This window comes from Xiphias gladius, chromosome 8 (assembly GCF_016859285.1).
Source record: "Xiphias gladius isolate SHS-SW01 ecotype Sanya breed wild chromosome 8, ASM1685928v1, whole genome shotgun sequence".
NCBI lineage: Eukaryota > Metazoa > Chordata > Actinopteri > Istiophoriformes > Xiphiidae > Xiphias > Xiphias gladius.
The window spans coordinates 14,128,380-14,153,911 of NC_053407.1; the positions used below are offsets into that span (position 1 = coordinate 14,128,380).

General features: G+C 40.1%; 1 protein-coding gene across 6 annotated transcripts in view; it reads right to left on the reverse strand.

The window, feature by feature from the left end:
- LOC120793138 (serine/threonine-protein kinase WNK1-like) overlaps nucleotides 1-25,529 on the reverse strand; it is a 30,301-nt gene extending 4,772 nt beyond the window's left edge. The window contains exons 1-24 of one of the 6 annotated variants that reach the window (XM_040132901.1): nucleotides 23,927-24,165; nucleotides 22,008-22,089; nucleotides 20,831-21,641; nucleotides 12,372-12,544; nucleotides 11,800-12,020; nucleotides 9,951-10,108; nucleotides 8,516-8,604; nucleotides 8,203-8,422; nucleotides 7,934-8,035; nucleotides 7,372-7,756; nucleotides 7,080-7,243; nucleotides 6,487-6,564; nucleotides 6,087-6,122; nucleotides 5,302-5,523; nucleotides 3,924-4,003; nucleotides 3,666-3,828; nucleotides 3,462-3,578; nucleotides 2,981-3,094; nucleotides 2,825-2,873; nucleotides 2,575-2,718; nucleotides 1,234-2,264; nucleotides 1,067-1,141; nucleotides 814-933; nucleotides 403-733 (exon numbers count right to left, since the gene is read on the reverse strand). In XM_040132901.1, the coding sequence (XP_039988835.1) occupies nucleotides 403-733; nucleotides 814-933; nucleotides 1,067-1,141; nucleotides 1,234-2,264; nucleotides 2,575-2,718; nucleotides 2,825-2,873; nucleotides 2,981-3,094; nucleotides 3,462-3,578; nucleotides 3,666-3,828; nucleotides 3,924-4,003; nucleotides 5,302-5,523; nucleotides 6,087-6,122; nucleotides 6,487-6,564; nucleotides 7,080-7,243; nucleotides 7,372-7,756; nucleotides 7,934-8,035; nucleotides 8,203-8,422; nucleotides 8,516-8,604; nucleotides 9,951-10,108; nucleotides 11,800-12,020; nucleotides 12,372-12,544; nucleotides 20,831-21,628 (4,870 nt within the window). In that variant the 5' untranslated portion in view covers nucleotides 21,629-21,641; nucleotides 22,008-22,089; nucleotides 23,927-24,165. The other 5 variants (XM_040132898.1, XM_040132897.1, XM_040132903.1 and 2 more) reach the window with 5 other exon arrangements.
- Nucleotides 25,530-25,532: the final 3 nt, after the last annotated feature.

A 25,532-nucleotide genomic window follows, 5' to 3' on the forward strand; every position in this document is an offset into this window, starting at 1 on the left:
CTCTGCCAACAGGGTATTTTTAAAAATAATGAATGAGGCAGAGGTGAAGATGCCTCCACAGAGGTCCATGACTTCCTATAAAGACACCTCAGAGTGCATTAACCTTATACCATGGCCACTTATCAAAGGAAAAAAAGGGTCGCTGTGATAAAATGGTCATTCATTTTTAAGACACTTATTATGCTTCATTTAGCCAGCTATAGTGATATAGCTATAGTGATAGCAATGAATTAACTGGTAAGATAATGTGAAGCATCATAATTCGATGATACTCAGTGTAGTGCACTATGGTAGGATCCCGTGTAAGATATTAGACCAGTGCAAGGAGGGCTTCACACTACATTTTCAAACCTAGTATTTGTTACTGAGCATTTATGAACTTGCTGTTAACCTGATGCACACCTGTGACTGAAAATCGTCCCACTTTAGAGCCAGCGGTGGGTCCAGATGTGGCACTGCTGCTAGTGGACACTTGGAAGCGCCCAATAGTGGTGGGCTGACTGGAAGGACCGGCAGGGAGAGATGAGGCTCCATTTATAGCCTTATTTTCACAAACTCCTTTGGACAGAGACGATGAACGATGGAGGGTATTTTCCGGACTTGAGGGGGAGGAGTATGAAGAGGAAGAAGAAGAGGAGGAGGAGGTGGTAGAGGACGGCGTCATGGAGGAAGAGGAAACAATGCTAGAGGGATCTGGAACACTACTGGACACACCATCAGTGGCAAGTGATACCTGAAAAAGAGTAAGGAGGTAATTTTAACTGTTTTAGACTGAATTAACCACAATAATTTGAAGCTGTGTTTATTACTTACTTGGAAACGTCCAAGAGTGAAAGCTGCTGCTGGAGGCTGGACTCTGTTACCTCCCTGAACGGTCTCTGGGCTCAGCGCTCTCCTCAACTGTGCGTCCAAATTACCCAGGGGTTGCTGTGACTGCAGAGTCACACAAACAGGATGTAAGGAACAGTCTAAGTAGTACATTAAGTAGCACACTTAGAATCTTGTGTTCTTAAAACCTACAGAAGTAAAGGGGCAGGCAGTATTGCAGGGACAGTGTAGACCTCACCTGATTTGGTCCAGGAAAGGGGGGTACAAGGTCAGAGGGAGGAGTAGCAGCTTGATCGAAACCAGTAGGCAAAGTCTAAAGAGTATAACAAAGAAGGAAGTCAAGCATTACTTATTTCGGTAAACTGCATTTTGGATTTATTATTGGATGCTGCAGTTTTCACCAACCTGTGCCCTGGGCTTAGTTGGAGGGGTGTGGGCATGTCCTGCCGGGGTCATACCCTGTCCCGGGGTGGTTGTGGGGCCAAGGCCACTTTGTACCCCAGAAGTGAGGGGAAGGTTAGATGGGGGCACCAGGATGGCTCCAGGTGGAGGGGAAGAAGTCCCAGTGGGCGGAGAGGAGGTCCCCGTGTTCTGGCTGGGATCCACTGACACTGAGGAGGCAGTGCTCTGGTCTTTGAAGAGAGACCGTAGCTTCTTATCTAGAGCTTGGATGTCATCTCTACCAGCGGTCTTTGTCTGTACCTCAGCCCCCTCCGACTCCACCGGCTGTGGTTGGCCCTGACTCTGACTGGTTGATGAGGTGGGAAGTGGGGGCTGAGCAGGAATGGGAACAGGCTGACCCTGTGAGGTTGTGTGCTGTGGTGCATGGATGGATGAGTTCATAGGCTGAGAAGATGTAACAGCACTATTAAAAGGCTGCTGCTCTGAAGCAGGGACATTACTAGTACTACTGGATGCAACACCAGCAACAGAAGAGACAGAGACAGAACTACTGCTCAGCTGCGGCCCAGGTACTGTGGGGATGGAGCTATGCGCTGAAGGAGGAGAAAGAGTAGAAGATGACGGAGGAATGCTGGCAGCTGGTGGAAGCTGTGAGGGAGGTGTTTCATGGGAAGACTGAGGAGGTGGACTGGCATCATTGATGACAGGAGCGGGAGTTTGGGACTGCGTGAATAGAGGTGGAGGGGAAACCCTCCCAGTTGAGGGAGGCAGTGTGGATGTTGCAGTAGATGGTAGAGATATTGCAGGAAAAGTAGTGCTAGTGGTGGAACCTACAGCTTCTGGAGGAGCCAGAACATTGTTAGAGTTTGGTCCGAGTCCAGCCTCACTGGAAGAGACAGTGCCCGTTTCTTGTTCAGCAGAAGGTGGATCAAGGGTGCTGCTTCTCTCTACACGAGCCTGCTTCATCTTACTGAAAGCCTGCTGGAGGGTCCCAGATGGAGCAGACAGAGAGAGGCCCAATATGACAGAGGGAGCTACAAAAAAGTTTTAAAAAAAAGTAGTTATTATATGACAATTATATCAAGGGAAATTGACAAATGTAGTAATATAATATACTTTGTTTTGTGCCTTTATTAAAGATTATAATAAAAAGGAAATATTTATATTATGTGAGTTGTGCATGTGTGTGCTACATTATTAATCCACAGCCACTCACTATGTCTTTTTAAATATGATAATAAAATTAGACATCTTTAATCTAAGCAGCCTTTCAGATAGAGAATATAATAAAGTGATTTGTTTAGAATGTTTTCCAAAGGGAATAAAACAAACTTTTTCTCTCACCAGGAGCAGGTTCATCTCCAAAGGAGGTATTAGCAGAAGAAGCTCCAAAGAACTGCTCTTTAAGACGAGACTCTGGCACTGGGCTGACGATGAATCTTCGTCCTGCTGAATGCACCACCTGGGCTGTTGTACTGGGGGAAATTCCTGGTACAAAGGTCAAAAGACAGGTCAGATATGAGGCGGGAGTTTGACTTCATAAAAATCAGTAACTACACATTAAACACTGTATTTCTGTCTTGAGTTTGTTAACCTGGAAGCATGGGAACAGACAGCTCAGGCTGTTGTTGGAGGTCACTCATCTGCAAAGAGATAAAATGAGGTGGTAAAGTCTTCACGTTATGTAGGTGTGGATCAAAATTGCCATAATGGGTATCTGGCTAAAAGGTGTTGTGAACTAAAGAAGTACCTGGGGAAAGCCTTCCTTCATCCCCTCTCCTTTCTCATCAGCCATTTCTATGACTTCACGGACCTGCTCGATGAAGGACTCCCGCTCATTCTCCAGGATGAACTCGCTCTCAACCTGAGACAGAAAGCAAAAAAGGCTCAACTACTTTAACTACAACTACATATACTGTGAGAATGGCTTAATATTTGTAATGGTCACTGTCACTGGTTGAGGCAGCAGATATTAAAAATGAAAAACAACAGCAACATTACTTGTATTTGCCTTTTGCTTTGTTTTTATTCAGATAAAATGGATTGTCATTGTCAGTTGCCATTTCAGTGGTATTCTGTGAATGGTAGCCATGCAAAGAGCCATTCACTCTATGAATATATAGTGTATATTATACGTATATAGAGAGATTATATTCACTGTAACAAATGACCATTAGACAGTTAATGTTTTCTAAAATGTTAAGCAGAAAAAATTAGCAAACCACTACTACCATGATCTGTGCAATCTCCTCTGGATTATCACCATCAAGGTCAAATTTGAAGGTCACCATCTTCCTGTTGTGTGTTTCCAGCTGGCACTCTGCTACTCTGTCACCCACGTTAGAGATCTGCAAAACATTAATTTAGGTTAAAACTGCTTACTCACAAAGAACTCAAGAAAGAATATGTATGAACTCATCGGTTCAGATCCGTACACTGAGAACAATTAGCTTCGCCTTTGCAGACTTCTCATGGCGGGAGCGGCTGCGTACAGATCGCCTCTGGTAACGCTTCAGCGAGCGCCCCTCATGTCGACCTCCTGATGTAGAAGTTCCATCATTGCCGTCACTAAGACCTGAAGCTGCATCTGACAGGCAGCTGTACGAGACATGAATCCATGAGACAGAGATTAGGCAAGTTCCGCGGTGCTGATGAAACCGCCTTTTTTAGAGGGGGGGAGAAAGAAAACTCACCCTTCTACAGATGGTGGCACCAGAGCAGAAGATCCTGCTGGCTGCTCCACTGGTGTTGACTGAGGAACACTCACAGGGGCCTGAATCAAAGGAAAATTTCATAAATCAAGCACTTCATATCAAAAGCAAATCTCAAAATTTTGAGCCCTTTTGTTTGTGCATTATTATTATTAAATTATTTAGGGATTTACACAGTAAACCCATGATTGTGCAAATGTCATTCCCATTCATTCATTCAATTTTATTTTGGTCATTTATGCTGACTAACTATTTACAGCAAATGTAATTATTTAAACCAGACCATCCACCAGATGGAGCAGTTTAACCTGGTGACATCTGTTGCATCTGGGTACTGCAAGAGACTCCATTACTCAGCTCAAAGGCACAGTGTAATTATTGCTGTGCAATAGAGTTTTCATTTCATTTTCTTCAGTGTGGCTATTTTTCTCTGCTTTGTTTATTTGAATATTAGTTATGTTTAAATAGGTTATTGCTGTTCAATCAAATTCCAGTTCCAGCCCTGTTGCTAGTTACAATACTGTGATTTTTGTAACTAAAAAAATTTCTTATTAATTACATGCACACAGCTTTTATCCACTAGGATACTGTTTTCATGGAGGAATTTAAGTTACAAGTAAAACCCTTGAACTATTTTCAAAGGGGTCAGAAGGGTATTAAACTGTATACTTTGCCTTTTGGTCATAATGTAACAGTCGTGAAAACAAATACTGTTCTATGCCCTCACATTTTAGTAGAGGTTTTGGTCTGTGGTGGTGTAAATGTGGATGACAAAAAACATTATTTGAGCTTCTTCTGCCCTCCTTAGCTTACTCATATGTTTACTGGTGCTCTATAATGCTCTATAATAGAATTTACATAATGATTATGTGATTGTGTGTTTATTCAAATATTTTTTGAAGGATGAATGTACACATACTTCAGGGATGAGAAACTGTATGAGGAAGTGTGAGCCACAAGCTTCAAACCTGACCCAAATACACCCACACACATATTAGTTTTATGCTCTGTAGAGTACCTGCAGAACAGAGAGGCATGAGGCCTGATAGAGGAAGTATAGATGCTCTGCGTTGAGTGGAGGAGACAGGACAGGACTTGGGTCATTGGCCCAAGACTAACAATCATGCAGGAATAAGCAGCATGCAGAGGGGCAAGAATAGAAGAAAAAAGGGGACAGTCGCAGTATTGAGAGTTGTGTGTTCAGAGAAAAGAAAAAAAAAAGATTTAGAAAAAACACAAACTCATACAGTAGTATGGTCAAGTGACAGTGGAATTAATGAGTTTAACATCAATATACGTAGATTGGTGTTTTAAGCAAGATCAAAATGTTAAGTATGAGCAAGAAGGGTGTATGCGTCACCTGTAGCTGCAGAGCTCCGGTCTGTGCCTGTGGGAGAGTGGAGCTCTGAAGAGTAGAGCTGCTCTCTGGCTGTTGTTGTTGTTGCTGTTGCTGTTGCTGCTGTTGCTGCTGCTGCTGCTGCTGCTGCTGCTGCTGTTGCTGTTGCTGCTGTTGCTGCTGCTGCTGTTGCTGGGGGGCAGATGACTGAGAGGATGGGGGTATCGTCACTTGCTGGGTGGGAATCTAAAAGAACAGAAAGGAGAGAGTGGCAGAAACAAAACAAAAAAATCAGAGAGGTAAGTGTTGAGATAAAAATTGATACAAATTCCCTGTGGCATAAAGGCTTTCTCCTGAAAATCTGGTTTCTTACTAATCTAAACCTTTATAACTTTGGGTCTATTCCAGAGCCACATGCACTTACCTGTTGGATAAGACAGCTGCATAAATCAGACCATTTATTTATTTGACAGAGTGGAGTGTCAAAGTATTGATCAGTGAACATTTAATGTCAACTCTACTGTGCATTATAGAGACATGTACATTGCATGTCAATTCACACTGCACTTGCAAGGTTTTAAGAACTACTGGATCCAGTAATTTGTTTGAATAGTACAGATTCATTTTTTTTTAATCTTCTACCGCTGAGTAAAAACTTAGCAAAGATCTGTGAAAACTGACCACAAAGCCTGAGTCTGCAATGCAGACAAATAGAGACATTAAGCTTGTTTTGTTTCCCAGAACATGTTATCCGAAAGGCTGTGGGTGTATTTAAAAGTGGTAACAGGAAAATGGGACATTTTATCTACCTGAGGGGGTAGCGATGGTTGGTAGTAAACTCCGTACTATAAAGAAACAAAACATAACACAGGGTGAGAGTAAGAAACTTTAGAATAAAAATAAATGAAAGTAAACTGGGGAAAAGCTCAGGGATTTGGAACACTCAGCTACTTTCAATGTAGCTGCCTAAAGCAGAGAATATAGGCTTTAAAGGTTAACTTAACACCACCTGAAAATCATGATTTTGCTGCCCTAGAGTGGTTGAAGTTTACATTTGCTGCAGTGATATAGAATTGTACTAAATTACTAGTTGTGTTGTTAAGTGCAACAGATTTGAAATTTTTAACCTGAGGTCAGTAAAACAATGCTTTTCAGTTGGTGTTAAGTTGCTCTTTAAAAGGTCATTAAGACATGCAGTACAACATATACCTGTGGAGATGCCACTGGAACAGACTGGTTTGTGGGTGCAACAGTATCAGGCTGGACACCTTGCATCTGGGGTTGAACCTTACACACGACAGAGAAAAAAAACAAAAAAAACCCCAAAACAGCACATGGTGAAAATAAGGCAAAGAAAGTAAACTGATAGAGATTGAAATTCAATGAGCAAAGCCATATAGCTCAAGGGGGACATGTGTTAGTGTAGAGGTAAAGTTCCTGCCCACCGAGACCAAGACCCCACGTTGAATTCCAGAACATAAAGGGCCATGTTTGTGGGTGGGAAGCAGATGAAGAGTTTCATTCTTGTCACTTCACAAGCAATTGTACCAGTAGTTGGTCATATGTACCAGGAGAAAGAGTCTGTCTACACTGTCCCCTGGTCAACAGTGGATTTAGCAATGGTAAGGACTGCTGTGAATAGAAAACTGGGGGCCAAATCAGCAAAAATATATATAAATCTATTCCTTACTTTTAAAATTGTGTTTTAAATATATACTTTATTCTCAGGAGCACATACCATGGGGAAAGCATTGGATTCTCTTCAACACACAGGATTATGTCGTATTTTCAACATGACTCACCACTGACAACTGCTGCTGTTGCATTTGGTCATTTTGTGTCTGTGGGCATGACACCTGGGAGTGAAGATGCTGACTGGGTGGGGAGCTGTAGGATATTCCAGGCTGAGGAGGCTGGGCCTCAGGAAGGACAGTGGAACCAGGTAGTCTGTCTCCCATGTGACCGGCTGTAAGAGGGGGCCATCGAGATTCATTCATGAAAAGACTCCAAATGCACTCACCTTCAAAAATTGAACAATTTTATCATATAATTGGTTGTAGGTGTATTTAACCATAAATCATATTTGATACAAACCTCCTCCAGTGTGCTGTAGCTGTTGGTGTTGGTCAGTCTCAGGCTCCTCTGACTCTGGTTGGATGGTGGCCACACTTTGACCCTGAACTTGAACTGGAACTTGCCCAGTTGACTGGGGGACATAAGGGACCCCCTGTGCCAAGCCAGTCAGTTGAGCTGATTGAGGAGTGTTGTAGTTAGAGCTCTGAAGGTTCTGCTGAGATGCAGGTTGGGCAGATATTTGTGTGCTGTGTTGGTTTGGTTGTGGAGGGACATAAGAGGCAGGCTGTGGAACTGGCTGGGACTGAGGCAACTCCGTGCTAGATTGTTGGCCTGGTTGCTGTGCTGGCAGTAATTGACACTGCATCTCTTCCTCTAGCATTCTCTTCTCCTGATCTTCTCGGACCTTCAAGACATTCGGCACCACATGTATTAAAATCTCTCAAAAGATCATTAATGGACAATATGTGAACATCACAGCACAATTACATACATCCTACGACTGACAAAAGAAATCAAGTAAAGCACTTAAGCAAATACTAAACATAAATAACAAGATGCACTATGGACAGTATGGAAACACCTGCTGCCGCTGTGCTCTCTTGCGACTGATTAGAGACACCCTGTCCTTTATGGCCTTTGCAATGGTCTTGTGGTCACCTTCGCACACGTAGCCAGACTCAACCTACAGCACAAAGACATGATGTAGAATTCAGTAATGAATTTTTCAAAAGGTAGAGATTAATACTCTTAAAACTAATTTTTCTCCTTTCATCTGTCATACAGTCTTTATGTGAGTGACAGTATTAAAGAGATGTTGATATTTTTTAAAGAAGTCAAAGTTCAATTCACCATTTCCTGAGCCACATCCTCGGGGACGTCTTTGTTGAGGTCAAAAGAAAACTCAATAGCTTCATTGTCTTTGTACTTCCCCTTGAGTTTCTTTATATCCTCAATTCTCAGCCACAGCTTAATAGCCACCATCTCTCCATCATCCTCTTCTGCCAACTCCACACGCACCCCTGTGTCTTCCTGGAAGAAGGCATGATTCAGAAGGTCCTTGATTGAGTACCTAAATAGAGGAGACATGCAGTGAGAAAATATGTTTTCCTAGAGACCTTGACTACCCTCAACTTGTTAAATGTGCTCTTATTAAGTTAGAGACCTCTCATCCTTGTTCTGGCGAATACATCCCTCGATGATCTCCTTCACTTCGGGAATGGCCACCTTGTCGAAGCTGCCTGGCTTCACCCCCTATGGGAAACACAGATCCCTGAATGAGAATGTTTCTCCTTTTCATCTAAACTTTTCTTATTTTGGATACTACCCCATATCTTGTTGTCTTTTTTAGTTCAGAGACTCTACATTAGCACCAAAACTATATGTCATATCCCGGATGACTGAAATAATTGCAATCTTTAACGTTCTTTCAAGTTTGATGAAATTGTATCTCAAATGTATCCCAAAAGTAACAGTATGAAGTGGAAGGGTTGCTTCTAAAAAATGTAATCTCCACACAAATGCATTCAAATAATGTTGAAAGGATGGTATGCGATCTGCTTAAGGGCATTTAAAGATTGTAAAATGTCAAGTGAAAGGAGGACATAAGTCGGTGGAGGAAGGCTGATGAGAGGTGATGAATTGAGCCCATGGCAACAGGAAACTGCCTGGCGCTACGGGAAAATGGATGAGAGCTGAACAGCTGAGCTGAAATGACAAAATAGGAAGAACAGCCCATCTCCCCATGGAATAACAGAGGATGTCACACTACCTAAAAGTAGCCTCAACAACACAATAACATTTTGTTTCTTAACTGAGGTAAGTGTGTTTGGCGCTCTGCAGTATGAGCTTTTTGTGGCTTATTAAGAGAGCTAAAGAAGTCAATACCTCACAGTGGGTTAAATAAAAAAAGCTCTATTCAATCACGTGGCAAAAACTTCTGTATTTGTGCTTTGCAGTTAATGATAAACTGAGGGTATAGATTTCAAGGCACTTTTTAGATAACAGACTAGGAACAGGTTCAACTGTTTTTATCTATGAGACTTGTCATTGCATGAGTCATTGCATGAAGCATATCAGTGACTATGTATTTTAAAAGGTAAGCCAGTGTGAACTGTTTGAATAAGATTAAAAATATGTGTTTTTTTTCTATGACAGTTACTGCCCTTGTGGAATCATCACAAGACTGAGTGATTAGTCCTTAAGAAAACAGGACTGTGCTTGTTCAGCATCTTATCAATCATCCACGCCCCAGGTCTACAAGCTTAACCAACATACACCATAATCCAGAAGGAAAGAAAAAGAAATAGTGTGAGGAGAAGCAAAGGGGCTTGTTGGTGTAAATAACATGTCTTCTGTTGGATTTTTTCTAAGTTTGTGGGTTCTTCAAACAGGGCAATGGGAAATCATTTGTGAGATACAGGAATACACTCAAAGGGTGAAACAAAATACTAGAAGATAGAAGTGTAATATAAGCTTCATAAAGAGGTGACAGCAGGAATATAAATTGATTCCAGAATGGGACACTAGCCTTCTTGGCACATAGGAAGAGGTGAAGGCAGGGCAGAAGGGTGACATGGATGGTTGAAAAGAAGACTTACGCTGGTAACTCTGCGGTAGATCTGTGCAGCATTCTGGCACTCTGAGTAAGGGTACTCGGAGGTGGCCATCTCCAGCATGCACATTCCAAAGGCATACACATCCACTGACTCGTCGTACTTCTCCTCATACATCTCAGGCGCCATGAACTCAGGGGTACCTTAAATCAAAACAACTATTCAGAACTCTCGAACTCCCTTACTGATTGAGTGGGGTTCTCACAACCCATTGCCCCTCTGCTCCTCTAACCCGTGAGGGGTTGAGGAAGAGGAGGATGAGAAGAGTGACCAGCCCGTTGACAGCTCCTGGAGTAGAACCTGTGAGTTGATAGTTGGAAGAGAGAGAAAAAAGGAAAAGGGAAGGAAAGCAAAAAAGAGACAGAAAACAAAAAAGGAGGGAGAAGCTGGGCTCAGTTAGACTGCAGAGAAGGTGGCACGTGTTTGTCTGTGTAAGACCTTAACATGTTGCAATATAATAATGTGACTGAGGTTACCAATGTGCAGAACACACTTGTAAGCCAAAATGAATGTTATTTACGCCATTCAAAAATTAGCTTTAAAATCAGGCACTTGAGAATATTACCCAGGCCAGAATACAGAGTAATTTGTCCAAAGGGATGCCAATGATCTCTTTAAGAGAAATATGACTAGCTATGGAAAAAACTTTTGTCAAGACCTTACCTTACCACCACATTAACCTTGCCTTTTATAGTAGACTCACCTTTCGAAGTCTGACTTACCATCTCTTCTCTACCTGCAGGAGGAAACTGTTATGGTCAAGGCTGAGAGAAGCAAATCCCATAGCTAGCTACTGTGCTGAGCAGTGTGTCCCTGCACATCAGCCTTGTTCTGTTAATTGATCATTTTACATTCAATCACGGGTCTTACACAGAAAAACTGATTTGGTTATTTGAATGTAATTGTTTTTGATATTAATGTGTGTTACAGCACACTGTCAGACTTACCAGGCCCATAAAAGTTCATACTTACTTAATGACCAGCAGTACCCTATTCATTCCAAACAGCAGAATGGGGCACAGCTGAGGCTAGAGCCTACATTTTAAAAACATACCCAAGAATGTGAAAGAAAAGGAAAAAAAATAAAATAAAATAAAACAAACATACAAATAAAAAAAAAAATTAAAAACAAAACGCAAAAGGCTGGCAGAGAGAAAGTGGAGAGAGCTCCCTGGACACAAAGATGGAGCAAAAAGATTTGCAGTCCTGCAATATTTTAAAAGACAGTAAGAGACAAACACTAGGGGGAAAAAAAAAAAACCTGTTGAGGCAAACCCATAGAAAGAGATGTTAAACATTATAGGGTTAACCGGCAAACAGACCACATATTTCCAAACCACAGAACAAAGACCAGTCTAATACATAAGCAAAGGCCATACCTTTAGCCATGGCTAGGTTAGCCTGCAAGAAGGCATTACAACTATAATAATAATGATATTAATTTTTAACAGTAGGAGAAACGTTAGGCGCTACTTACATTCAGTAGGTGCCTGGAAAGAAAACCCTCTCTTTTTTTGGAGAAACATAGAACAGAAATATTCTGTACAATGACCAAACTTAATAAAAATACTGTGTGAGTGCAAAGAGTGAAAGCCTTGTGGTTATCTGCCTAAGATTACCACAGTATTTGGCCTCCATTTGAGCTGTGGTTTGAGAGACAGCTGAAACGCTGTGGTCTGTTTTTGAACCACATCGTCAGAAAAACAAGTAAAAGGAAAAAAACCTTCTCCAAACATCATCATTTTCAATACAAACAGAATATCATTACCGCAAAAAACGTACTGCCCCACAGAAGGACAGAGACCAGGAGGTAGAAATGACTTTGGAGTCGTACCTATAACACTCTTGGCAAAGGATGCGCGCTTGAGTGTGGCCAGTCCCAGGTCTCCAATCTTGACGGATCCTGTTGGGCCTGTGATGAAAATGTTGTCACACTTAAGGTCCCTGTGGATGATGGGGGGAGCCCGAGTATGAAGGAAGTGAAGCCCCTTGAGGATTTGTCTACACCAGCTCCGCAGCACTTTAATTTTCATCACTTTGAAACGCTTCAGATATCTAAAAGAAAACAGATCATAATTTTCATATATCCTCTGTGCTGCATTTTCCAAAGTATCAAAAGTAACAAAGAACAAATAAAGCCAGTAAATGTAGTCTTTCCAGTACACTCAGAATAAAAGCAACTAAAAAGTGCTCTTTAGTATTTCTTTTGTATTCAATTACATATTTAAGTTACATTACATTATTAGTTTATTAAATGTGCAAAAACCTGAGATGAATATTGGTTATAATATTCATAATAAATCATCTGGATGATGCTTTTCATCAAAATGGCACAGCCCTAGTGTATACTGTATATACAGTATGAGTCCTGTATTAATGTTTTTGTTAGCCTAGTTTGAGACTCACGTTTTGAGTGTGCCAGAGGTCATAAGTTCAGTGACCAGTACAATGCACTTCCTGCCTTTGGAGGGTCCTTCCCAAGAGTCGTAAAAGCGGACAATGTTGGGATGCTGTAGTCCCTTTAACATCCCTGCTTCTTCTTTAAATCGCTGCCGCTCTGCCTTTGACAGCTTACGATCCTGCAGGGGAAGAAAATTGACACAACACAGAGGGCAGCAGGATTTACAGATGTAAAAAAAATATTCACCACAAAATTGTAATACATACAAATTGATTATTTATTATTTATTATTCTGGCTCGGCTCATTCAGTTAATTTAGACATTGTAGCATTACTCACTATATCAACAACGATAGACGATAATAAACATTAATACTGACATACTGCCCAGCCCCTCAGATACCAACTGTACCTGACATGAACCTAACATTGTGCTCACCAAGGCCTTTGATATGGATAAAGATATGGATTATACAAGTCGACAAATGACTGGCAGCTGATGGGTGTGTCGATGAGTCATAGCAAAATGTATGTAGACCTGATAACACTCTGCCCAGTGGGATTTAACATTCCATAAACTGACTGGTGCATAAATAAGGATTGGCAGAAATGCCTTTTGTAGGGTCTGCTTATTAACAAAAAATCTGGAATGTGTACAACCACCCCTCTCAGGTTTCCTGAGTAATTCCTGGTGTGACCTACATTTACAACATGCATGTCTATAGAGCAGCTAACCCATTTCAGTTAGACAAGCCCAGTGAGACCCCGAAGCAAAAGACCTCCCTTGAAAACCCCAGAGACCTGGCTATGGGCCAGGCTGTCCAGGAAATTCAGCCCACTGGAGCCCCATGGAGAGTGGGTGTTTGACTTTGTGTGTGTGTCAGCATGAGATAGAAAACTTTCCAGTGACTGACATCACAGGGAGAAAAACATGGTTGAGACTGCTGCAGCCTATGCTGGAGGTATTTTGGAGGTTTGAGGTTGAATGTTTGCGATGTCTTTGGCAAAGTAGGGCAGACAAAATGAGAACTTGAAGGGAAACGTGTAAACAATTTGGAGCAGGAGAGAACACTGAATCAGGGAGCATTGTCAAGACTGAGGGTGAGGGAAGATGGGCAAGTAATGGAGGCTCCGCCATGTACTTGGACCAACTGATGCACTTTCCAAATTCCAAGTAATTATCTAGTGGGGCAATGGCTCCCTTTTGTCTTTCTGCACACCATGTGAAAACAGTCATGCAAAATATCCAGTGCAGCAGTCACAGCCTCAGAGTTCCTAGCCTAGGGTGAGCACCACCCCAACCCCCACACATACCGAACTACTGTATCAATGACAGCAATTCTGCTGTAGGCACACTGCCACACGGATAACTCATTTAAAACAAATGTCTTCCCTTTACAAGTCCAAGCCAGTTAAAACTGTATTCCCTGTAAGGTATAAGATATGCACCTGCTTAACTGACATATACTTCAACTTATGCAAAGAAAACACTGAAGCAACTGCGATTAATTTATGAAGACACATGCTAACACACTGCTATGACCTAACAAAGCACATTTTTTTGGGAAATGTACTTAACAAACGGCTGCAGATTTTTCCTGGATTGAGCATAATGACAGGAAGCAAGCACATTAAACTTGACAAAGATCACAGAAAGTGATCCGATAGTAGTATGCTTAGTTTGCATCTAAGTGACCTACATAAAAAAGAAGAGGGGAAAAAAAAACAAAAACAAAAAAAAACTGAAAAATATTTCACTCATAGCAATACAAAGCCGTTACTACTTAAAAGTATGAAGGCCCCAGGGCTTGTAAAAACTTTCCAGGAATTTACAGTCTTACAATCATAGGACACACATCACACTCCCTTTAACTGTCACTTGAAAGATTTCTTTGGCCTGTGCCATGTCCTGCTCTTACTGTCACTGGTCACAGTGCCTGGCAGTCTCTGGTACATCCACAAGTCCTGAGCAGAGAGGCCAAATCTCCACCATTCACTGAACAATGGAGGGGAAACTAACAGAAATACTTTCTCACATTACTACTAAGATTACCTTTCAGAGTCAGATTATTGCCTTTTTATTTTTTTTCTCTCATTTACTTATCTTGAACAAATAAAAGATTTAGATAAGATTCTTTTACGAGCAATTTAAAAATTGCTCACATCTCATTGTTTGCTGACCAAATGGCAACAACTGCAGAAAACTTGCTGTAATGAAGACAGTGGAAAAAATCCATATATATTTCCAGATTATGTCACAATATTTAAGATCACATCTTAACATGAACAAATTTGACAATTACTGTTCTATTAAATGCAAGACACTGAAATTTTAAGAAAAGTATGGATTTCTCAGTAGACCAACAGTTTGATCCTGAGAGTGCAACCTGGTCAACCTTGGTTTGAGTTTTCGCCAGGGACCTTTGTTGCAAATCATCTCCCTCTCCTCTCTTTCTTCCCATGTTTACTGTGGGTCGTTACTATCAGCTAGTTAATAAAGACAAAAGACAAAAATAATGTTTTGGGATGTTAGCTTGACTGACAGGTGTCTCGACCTATCAGCGGAAATAGCTGTGGCTTGCTTTCCCCACCTCAGCTCCACTTAGGCTCCCCACTATCTGACATAATTTAGATTGTCTGGCTCAAAAACTCACCAGGACGGTCAAAATTAGTAAACCCAATGTCAGGCCTTAAATCATTACTTCAAATCTTTAGGTGCTTTCATAGATTTCTGTGTTCATATTTTTCTACAGAAAATGGTGCTGTCATATTCTGCATACCATTATGAGGGATAGGCTTTAAATGTCTATAAATTTGGAAACCTGACCTGGCAGGCACTGGGAGGGCAACAGCAGCTGCAGTTGAACCAAAGCAGCTCTATCTGACACAGGGGGCATGAGTCAGTTCACTAAAGAGCTGCATTGCTTCTGGTGCCTCTGCAATATAATAACTCTCAGCTGTAAAATACTGCCCTCTCTGAATGTGATAAAATAAGAGAAAGAGTACATGGGAAAATTACAGTAGTACAAATGTGTCTGTAAAGTTATGTGACAGTAAAGTTGTGTGAGAAAGATGCAGAAATTGATTTTAAACATGATTATTTCACTTTAAAATCTTAAGAGTAATATCTTCCATACCAGATGACTCAACCCTTTTTTTCATATTATTTTTGACCATCTCTGCAGAGTCAGCGCAAAACTTATCTACAATCATGATCCTTCAGGTCAGTGGCACAACCCTCAACAAGCCAATGCATGCTTAGGTAGTTGAAGTGAAAGCCCAAGTTATTATCACAGTTAAAATTATATTATTGTATTTGATTATTTGAATTAACTATATTAGCTGAACTATAATAATTTACCAATTTTTCAGTAAAACTGTAAAGTGATGATATGAATATTATCCACAGTAATGATAATTATAATAATTATTTAAAATATAGCTAACAAAATGAAATTTCTTAAGTTTTTATTTTTTAAGTTTTCTCTGAAGTAATACATTGCATTGAAAATCCATTTGATTATTTTAGATGTGATTTTGCATACAAATAGTGCAATTAATATTGTTATATTAATTTCAAGCATAATCAGCGCACCCCAATACTATCTGAACAACTTTATGATCCAAGGCATTACCAGCCGACGTAAATCACATCTAATGCCAGTTAACTACAGTTTCACCAAAGCGGAGCAGAAAATACTGCTTCTAGGCAAAGGCCATCATAAATAACCCAACAACCCTAAAAATAGAGTGGGTGAAATAAAGCCTGTGATCATGCCAAGGGCTGGCTCTGTCAGGTCCCTAGTCTGAGGTTGACACTGATGGCTAGGTGGAGCCCTCCGGGTAACATTGTTTAAGATCACGGTAACATCTGAAAGCCAAGAAGCCATGTTAAACAGTTCAATCCTAAGTGTTACTTAGTTATTGCATTAAGTGCAGTATGTCTCTTTGGGAAGATATGTTTGGTGTTACCAAGGCACTGTGAGACATGGCAATGAGGTCAAATATCACTTTGATTGTCAGTCAAACTGTCAGCAAAAGACAAAATGATGGATCAAGGCCATTTCACATATGCCAGGATGACTATTCATCTGATTTTAATGGTGTAGAAACCTACTGTGTGTGTGTGTGTGTGTGTGTGTGAGGGGGGGGGGGGGGTTAATGAATGGTTAAAGTGCATTGCTTGAAAATGCTTTGTTGATGACAACCACTAAATGTTCACCTTTTTGCTGAGTGTGATTTGGTTGATTTGTGTCAAATCAGAGGCTTCAATAAATACATTTTTTAATAAGCAAGGCACTTCCAGCTGTCTTTTCCTGGAAACAGCCTATACTCACGTTTAAATTCACAGATAATATGTGCAGAATGTAAAATGCATTAGGTGTATTCCCATTATAGTCTATATATTTTTAAGACACTTCTTACAGTTAATGAAAAACTGACAAAATTATCAAGTGCAGTGTCTTCAAATTTAAAACAATCAATTGAAAATATCTGCTAGTAAACTAAATAAGAATAACAATAATTAGAAACCAGGGAAAAACAATAAGCTTAGGTTTCTTGTGATTTTGTAATTCACAAAATGTAAAAAGTACTGGTCCAACATCTTTACTACCCCTGTCAACAATCTTAGACGGTAAAGCACTGAATGTTATGTGGAATTGAACCCCACGGTTTCACTGAGGAACGCTAACCATGCATTTGGGAATCTTACTGTATTAATGCGGTATTCTTTCCCAATTTGTTCATGTCTAATACACAGAAATAAGCAAATAAAATTCATAATCTTGTATCTTATAATCGTAAACCCAAAGACCACTAATCATGAAGAGTGATTACAGATGATTAACTGTTATACTACTTGGATATAGTGTATCACCAACAGCGGATGCCGTTAGCCAACTGGACAGGCAGTTGTCATAACTTCTAAAGGATACCTCGGGTTCTTTTCCTCATCTTTCAACATTTGGCTTCAGGCAGAGGAATGAGGTGGGGAGGCAACGAGTGGAAGATGACATCGCTGAAGATGGATGTATGAGCAAGAAAGGGGAGGCTCCTAAATGTATTCCTCTTTTTTCCTCAACTTCCTCTCCCTGGTGACCTACTTATTGTTCAGACATGCCTGCAATGTGCAATCCGAAACAAATGTGTGGGTTCATGTGTGGGTGAAAAAGGGCAGACGCCTAGAAATTCTTAGAGGATTGTGGACAGATGGCCTCTCAGATTAAGCCAGGACCATTTCATTCAAACATAATACACTAAAGTTTTGAGCCATGATTGTGGCATAGCTTCAGGGAAAGCAAAGTGGATTGGTTGGTCCAGCAAACGCTCTGGTCCAGAGAGAAATATCTCTAACGACTGAAAATTCCATTCAAAATATTCTATTTGTTTATCACTTTGAGATTAATGTTTTTTGTACATAGTCCCTGACAAAATAAATGTAATGGATTAAAACGTACAAAGTAAAAACACTTTTGTTTGAACACCTCTAAAACTTTACATTTTTCTGTCACACCAGTGTTAAGGATCTGAGACCAGCAATGTTGGTTTTTTGGTGCAAAATGAGCATTACAGCATTAGCAGCATTACATTGCTAGTGTTGGTCTGGAATTTTTGCCACGTTTATTGAAGATTAAAGGATTTTAGGAGGGAAAACCTGTCAGACTGGTTTCATTAGCATACAGGCACATGGTCTGCTTTTGCTTCCAGCTGACACCAAATACCCAGTGAACAAACAAATGGCAAGGCTGATTACTCTCTGCATCACTGATTCTTGCATCAACAGGAAACAAAACAACAAGTGTATTAACGGAATGAGCCCCTAATCCTTTTTTAAACAATGCAATCTTACAATTTTTTCCTAGTTTGTTTACATTTTAGGAAAATATTTGCATTTCTTATGCAACCAAAATAGAAAAGTAAAAAATGGTCAATATACTTCTATTATTCTCAAAAGCACATAAAAGGAAATGGCTGTAATTACATGCCTGTTTGAAAAGTGAACAGTGGAAACTAAACTCTAAATGATTACAAACATTAATACATTTTTTTATCACTATATTACAAAAAATAACATAAATATGCCCTCAGGATATATGAGGAATGTAATACCAACACTTGAGTGATCATGGGACAGCTTTAACAATCATGTGTGAGGGGATTTCAGCTTCTGTGTAGTTGAACTGTTTCTAGTACTGAAACTCTTGAGTTGACAGAGGAATGAAGGGGAATGAGAGTGTCAGGTGACATGTTCATATTTTAGAACAGACCACAAGCTTAATGCTTGTTTTCATTCAACTGTAAGAATTTCAATAAATTCCCACTCTCCACTGGATTGGTCTCTCGATACAAGTAGTAACTGACAAAGACCCAGCTAAATCCTACACCAAGGGGAATTATTTTCAAAATCAAATCAAACCAAGCAAAAAAAGGGATGGTGTAAATTTTGGTTTTGACTTTTATCTGCCTTTCCAAACTGGTCCACAGAAAGTCAAAGCACAACAGAAGAAAAAATCTCTGTCTCATAACATACTGATAATGTCCCAATCTTCAGTCGATTAATGAATTAATTACTCAGAGAAAAAAAGAAATTGATCATCATAAATCGCTTTAATCAACTGCTTCTGGCTGTAGCCCTAATACTAATCAATCAATGGCATTAAAGAGCAGTGTGAACCTCACATCTACCGTACAAACACCACGTAACATCTTGCCATAGATTCAGTCAAATGTATACTAACAAACAGCTAAATATAAGCAATCACAGTAGCAAAGTGAAAAAATATCAAATTTCACATAGCTTTCTATGCGTGCTACATTAGTTGGCCGATTAGTAAGTTGCTTCTAGATGAAAAGAAAAAAAAAAAAAGACTGCAGAGTGAAGTTTAGACAAGAATAAAAGTATAAAACCTCATAGTGGAATATTAACTAATGGAAGTAGTAGTTGCTTTAAATAAAAAGAGTTAGAAAAAAATAGACACGTGGAGGATGGACTGATAGTTAAGAAACAGGCATTTGCTGGTAAGCCGGCCTGAAGCACTTCACACGGGAGATTCCTCTGTCAGGAATGTGACCCATTTTACATTCACATGAGCATTTGGAGCAGAAAAGCACTGAGCATGCGCATGAATCACTATGTTGGGGGGAGGGGCACATGCCTCCAATCTTCACATTGTTCCGAAACCAGTGTGCATGTGTAGCGATGGCTGTATGTGCTGCTGTGTGAGGCCTATGCCTTCCATGACAGGGTGAAAGCGTGACAGTAAAGCAAACATTCAAGTGGTGAACGAGGTCAAACTTTGCTACGGGCCATGTGGCTGCTTTAACTGAACAGAGAGCAGAGCTACAAATTTTTCACAAGCCTTTTTAGGAAAAATACTAATATTGGTCTGAACAAGATTCAAAGCAAAATGATGGCATCTTTCATACAGAAACACTGTATTAAGATATAATAACAATGAAATAGGTTCAATCAAGCAATAGTTTAAAGACATGAGTAGAACTTGGTCAAAAATCTGATTTTGAGAAAGATCCCTGAAAAATATGTTTTAAAAAAAGTTAAGCAAACTATAACTACAGTTTCTGCATTTAGCACTGGAAATTGCAAACTATAACCAGCCTAATGGCATTTTAGAGTTTTACTGACTTTTACAGCACTTCTACAATACATTAAGGTGTAATCATAACCTGAATAATTAATCCCACCTTTTCTGACAAGATTTTGTTCAGTTATAACATCATGTATTGTTATGATAAATCTGCATGTCTGGAAGAGAGTTATCAAGATTTATTTTTAAATGATATATTATGTCTTATGCCAGTGTGAAAACTGAATACAGGAAATTATAATGACTACATCAATTCTGCACAATACCAGTGCAATGAAAAAAAAAGTCTACCTTGAAATCTCGTCCAGCATAATTTCCTGTCTAAATTAGGTATTCCTTGGTCAAAGTTATAAACAGTCAATATATAAGACTTAATAGCTTCTGGTAATTTGCCAATGCCTTATAGTGAAGTAGGAACTTTTACCTAAGACATTCAGTCCCATCCAGTAACCAATCAGCACAGACTGAGCTGTACCAAAAAAGCAAAATTGGGAGTTTTTTGCTATGTTTTGCTGATAAATACAATGTGAAACAATCAAAAGTGAAATTTTAGGCATGTCTCTCAGAAAGGAAATGACACAGGCTATACCTCAGGTAACAGTGTGGAAGGAAATTGCTTTGGCTCTACTCCACTATGCTTGAGCCTGGTAAAAGCAAGCCCAAACAAAAGGAGATGATAAAACCTGCAGGAGAATGCAACGCGAAAGGTGACTCAATTAAAGAACATGAGTAACTGATGTCCTTTTAACTGCTAATATATTGAGTCAGTGCACATGATTAAAGTGAAAAGGTATTGAAATGACAGCAATAGCAGTAAGGGAAGGTGAGTAATAAGAACAAAGGTTATCTCAATCATACCTGCAACTCACACCAAGCCACCTCCACTGTGGTCTCAGTGTCCAAGCCCTTGTAGACGGTCTTGAAGGAGCCACGTCCAATTTCTATATCAAACTTTAGGAAACGCCCATCCGGTGATGTTCCCACCGCTTTGGTTTCTGCTTCTTCGATGTCGTCCTGCACTCTTTTCTCAGCTTCTCTCTGTTCTGCCTCTGCTCGTGCCTTTGCAGAGTCCTTATCCTCCTCTTCCCCCTCTTCTTCATGATTCACCTTCACCTCAGTGGTGCTTTCAGGTTCTGTTTGACTTGGCAATTCTCTTCCTAACTCTGGTGCGGAGTGAACTGCTATCACCACCTCTTCATCACAGGTATTTTGTACACTGGCAGGCTCCTGGTCTGAAGGCACTACATCCACCTTGGCTATTTCTATATCTTTTCCTACTTCTCCTCGTCTTACACTATCAGCAGACTCCGTATTTTGAGCTAAACTTGTTTCAGTCTGCGGCAAATGAACATCAGCTACAGCCTGTTGCTGCTGGGGGACGGCTTCCTGTAGCTGAACCCGTTGAGGTGCAGGGATTGGGATCTTGCTTGGTAACGGGAGGGCCAATGCCGTAGCATTGGAATCACTGATGACACTGCGGCGCAAGAAACGGTGTTCAGGGTTACATCGATCACGCTCCATGGTGTGATGCCTGCGTCTCACTTCTGCTGGCCGGCATTCAACCACCATCGAATCTGACCCAGAACTGGGGCCATTTCCACTCTTCTGAGGGGGAGCCAGGAACTTCACCATTTTGTCGTCTGGCTTTTCCGACATCCCACCACCCACACTAAGAGTAAGGGGGTACAACAACTGAAAAATTAAAATAGGGATATTTCCATGTCTATCATACAGGCTTATGTAAGCAGTATCACCTGTGCTTTAAAAAGAAAAAAGATAGAAAATCATACAACTTCTATCTCTGGATGTCTTTTTTAATTGCTCAAAGACGGTCTTTATATATATAGTGCAGAGACTGGAGGTGTAAGATGGGAGGTGTTCTCTTGTAAATGGAAAAAGACTGAACACCGCAGCAGAACACAGAGTGTTGATGTTGATACACAAGTCTGTTTAAGTCCACACCGTCCATCCTGTAAAGCACAGGGTGCAGCTTCTATCAAGCATAAGGAATCACTGGTGAGGAACAAATACGCACAGCCTACAACAGGCAGCAAACCTCCTACTGTAGGCAAAGGCAGGATGGCCAGACACTCCAGATATGCTCCAGTCCAGTTTCACTGCAAGAAAATACGGGAAATCAAAAGCTGCATCACATTTCAGAAAGTAACCAACGTTATGTCAAATGTCAACAAGATTTGTAGGCGACCAGCTTAAGTGTTCACAAGTAGAATTTACAGTAAAAATAAAGAATAATGACACTGCTTTATGTGTAAGCACGGCTTGAAAACACACAACATCTAGAGTTTCAGACATTACTTATTAACTCTACTGCATGTCTGCATGTACAGTTTTAGTGTACTGCTCCCAACCACCATCATTTTCTGATATAACTTTAATAAATTAAGAAGAAATCTTAATTCGATAAGATTTGGTGTTTTGCTGAAGAACGCGTCATGTACAGTAGGGGACATGTTTGCCTGGTGGCTTCACTGCGGGTCCTAAACAATGTTACTTATTTTTCAACTGAGTCCAATCGATAAACCATTCAACTGATTAGTTAAGTTAGCATTAAATATTGATCTAGATTAAGTGCATAATATAAATAAGCATTTAAGTATGTGATGTGGGACAAATCCCAAATGCATTCCACAGCCTTTAGGAGTGACACACTAACCCCCCAGTGCCTCACATTTGTTAAAGAGCACAAGTAACTAATTGAAGACAGTTGACAGCTGATTGTTTCTCAGTCTCCAGTATAAAAAACAAATCATATATACCGCTACTTACAAGGATAGTGAACATAGTCTGAATAAATAGGATTAAGTCCAATACTGAAACAGCGTCTGTACACTAAAGGTTAAAGCTGCACAAAGCTATAAACCTACCAACATTTAAAGCGTAGCTGCAAAAGATCGGTGCAATCTAGTGTGACTATTTTCGTAATTGTTAATAGGCTTGCAATGACAACCTTATTACTAATTAGTTATCTGTACCCTGTCATGGTTGCAGACATTACCAGCGTTGGCAACCACAATGTCAGAACCTAACCTGGCAATGTTAGCGGCAATAACATCTCAATAAATAAAACAGCCGACAGCGCAAATTAATTAAATTAGTATTTTAATGAACGTAAACCTCGCCTTACGTACCTATTTTTTCGATGCCTTGTAAGTAACACCAGAGCGATTTGAAACGGCAACACCGAGCATACAAAGCAAGGGGAGCAACGGCTCTTTGTTAGCCTGCTAACGAACACAGCTAGCACATAGCTAGGTAGCTGGCATTAGCTAATCCTTAACCAGTGAAACGTTAACCAACGATGAATGATTTCCACGTCACGTCTTTTTTTTTTTAATGTTCCGCCCCGTTGTTAGAAATTCAGGTTATCAGTTATTTCACTTAGCTACCTAGTATTGTCATTTTTATTTCACGTTTATCTGAAACCGTTAGCAATTAGCGTTTACTACATATTGACAACTTTACCGTATCCAAGTCCAGCTTCCATCCTTGAGTGACTAACATTACAAGTCGTGCTAACACACCGGATACGTTCGCCCGGTGTGACGTCGGTTGGAAAGCTACCAGGTTGTGACAAATAGCGCCAGTGCTATCAAGCTAGCTAACGTTAGCTAGGCGGGTCTTGCTGATGGCCTACAAGGCTAGACCCACCTCCTAGATGCCCCCATTCAATTTAACGTTATCTGAAGGGTTAATAACACTGACGCTTCGTTTGTTGTTATTAAGCGGTGTAAAATATATTTTGACTAGCTGGGTCATGACGACTATTCATATCCAACTGGTAAACCATATACATAAAATTTATTTGTGTTTGATAACGTTACATTGGTTAGCTGCTGTTCGTTGCCAAGTCTGGTTTTGCTAACAGTTTTAGCATTTTAGCCACTCACGACCTAGCCAGCGTAGAGCGGTGCCGGGTAGCAGACAGCGACCTACCTCAATATCGTATCCACAACACAGTTTACGGCCGTTGGCGTTGAAATTGTCCACACAAGCATCAATCCGTCATTGCATGCATAAAAGGGAACACGTGTACATCTTTCTCAAGTCTGAGGCAAACATATTACGCAGTTAGTGAATAAAAAAAAAAGTGGAAATTTGTGGGCTCGCTTTCCATCAAGCGGGGCATTTACTACATATTGACGAAGGAACGGGATTTTCCGAAAGCGCCTGCGCCACTGAAGAATGACCTCATAATCATAACACAAACACACACATCAATTCGAAGCACCTTCAAGGTATCAATTTATCTGATATTAGTATGCCAGTGGATTTATGTGTATTTACAGTAACAACCCATTTGAATTCAAACCACAAACCAATTATAGGTAGTCCTCTAGATACTATAGGAATATTTGTCTGTTAATGTAAGACACTAAAAGGAATAAAACTTGCTCATTGTCACAAAGCTTCTGTAAACCCCCAGAAAGGCGTGCACAAGTACCCTTATGTTTTAGTTTCATAGCTGACTAATTTTGATGTCAGTGTCTTTTTTAGTGAACCTGAATCACTAACTTCTCTGTTACCTCTGTAACTTTAGTGCGACATTTTGGTTACATTTTAGGTGTCACTTTAAACATTGTTAGCACAAGTTACAGCTGTCTGGCAAATACTATACAGTATATCAAAAACTGATTTCATTGCAAGATTGTACTGAGATTTTTTCTTCATTCACAAATGCCTTTAATCCAAGTTTGCTTCTTGCAAGACTCTATATATTTGATATTCTCTAAAACTACTTACAATATACATACAATTAAATGTTATAATTGCATTCAATTAAAAATTTATTTTTTAAAATTTAATCTGCCTTTATGTTTCATTTTATTGTATTTACTTATAATTTTGATGGCACCTTCCATTTAAACTGTTTAACAAGTCTGTTGTGATAAATGGAAAATGGAAACTTACTGTAATGTGTTTTGTCAACAATGTGTTGACAAAACATATTACAGTAGTTTGATCACATCATTGTTAACAAATTATGAGATAAGAGCCAATTATTAAAGCAGAACTGTGAGCCTAGAGGTCTGATGCTTTTCAAATTCAAATTTCTATCAGACTACATATAGGCCTATCGACTGGGAAAAAAATAAAGGACATTGTATTCTGTCATAATTAGCGGCTAATATAATACATCAGTATATTGTTATACACACATATGACTCAGTTTGATTAATTTCGTTTACTGGAAAAAGAAAACAATCTGCAAAACCATTATATTCTTTTGCAGCGACCATTTCGGAGGTACAATTCTCTCCAAGGAGAGCACTGCCCCCTGCTGGTACTTGTTGACTAATCATGGCATGTGTATCCCGTTTTATAGTATTTCACCCAAATGAAATATTCACTGCTGAAGACAACTGGAACAGTAATAAACTACCTTTCCATCGGCGCCTGCAAACTGAATTTAAATCCCGAAGCACTCCAGAGTTTGAACACAACTTTTCCTCTTCCCACCATGTCTATTGAAAGCTATGCATTTTTGTCAAAATGTTGGCAGACCTGCTCCGTGCTGCCTGTCTACATCCTCGCACCATGA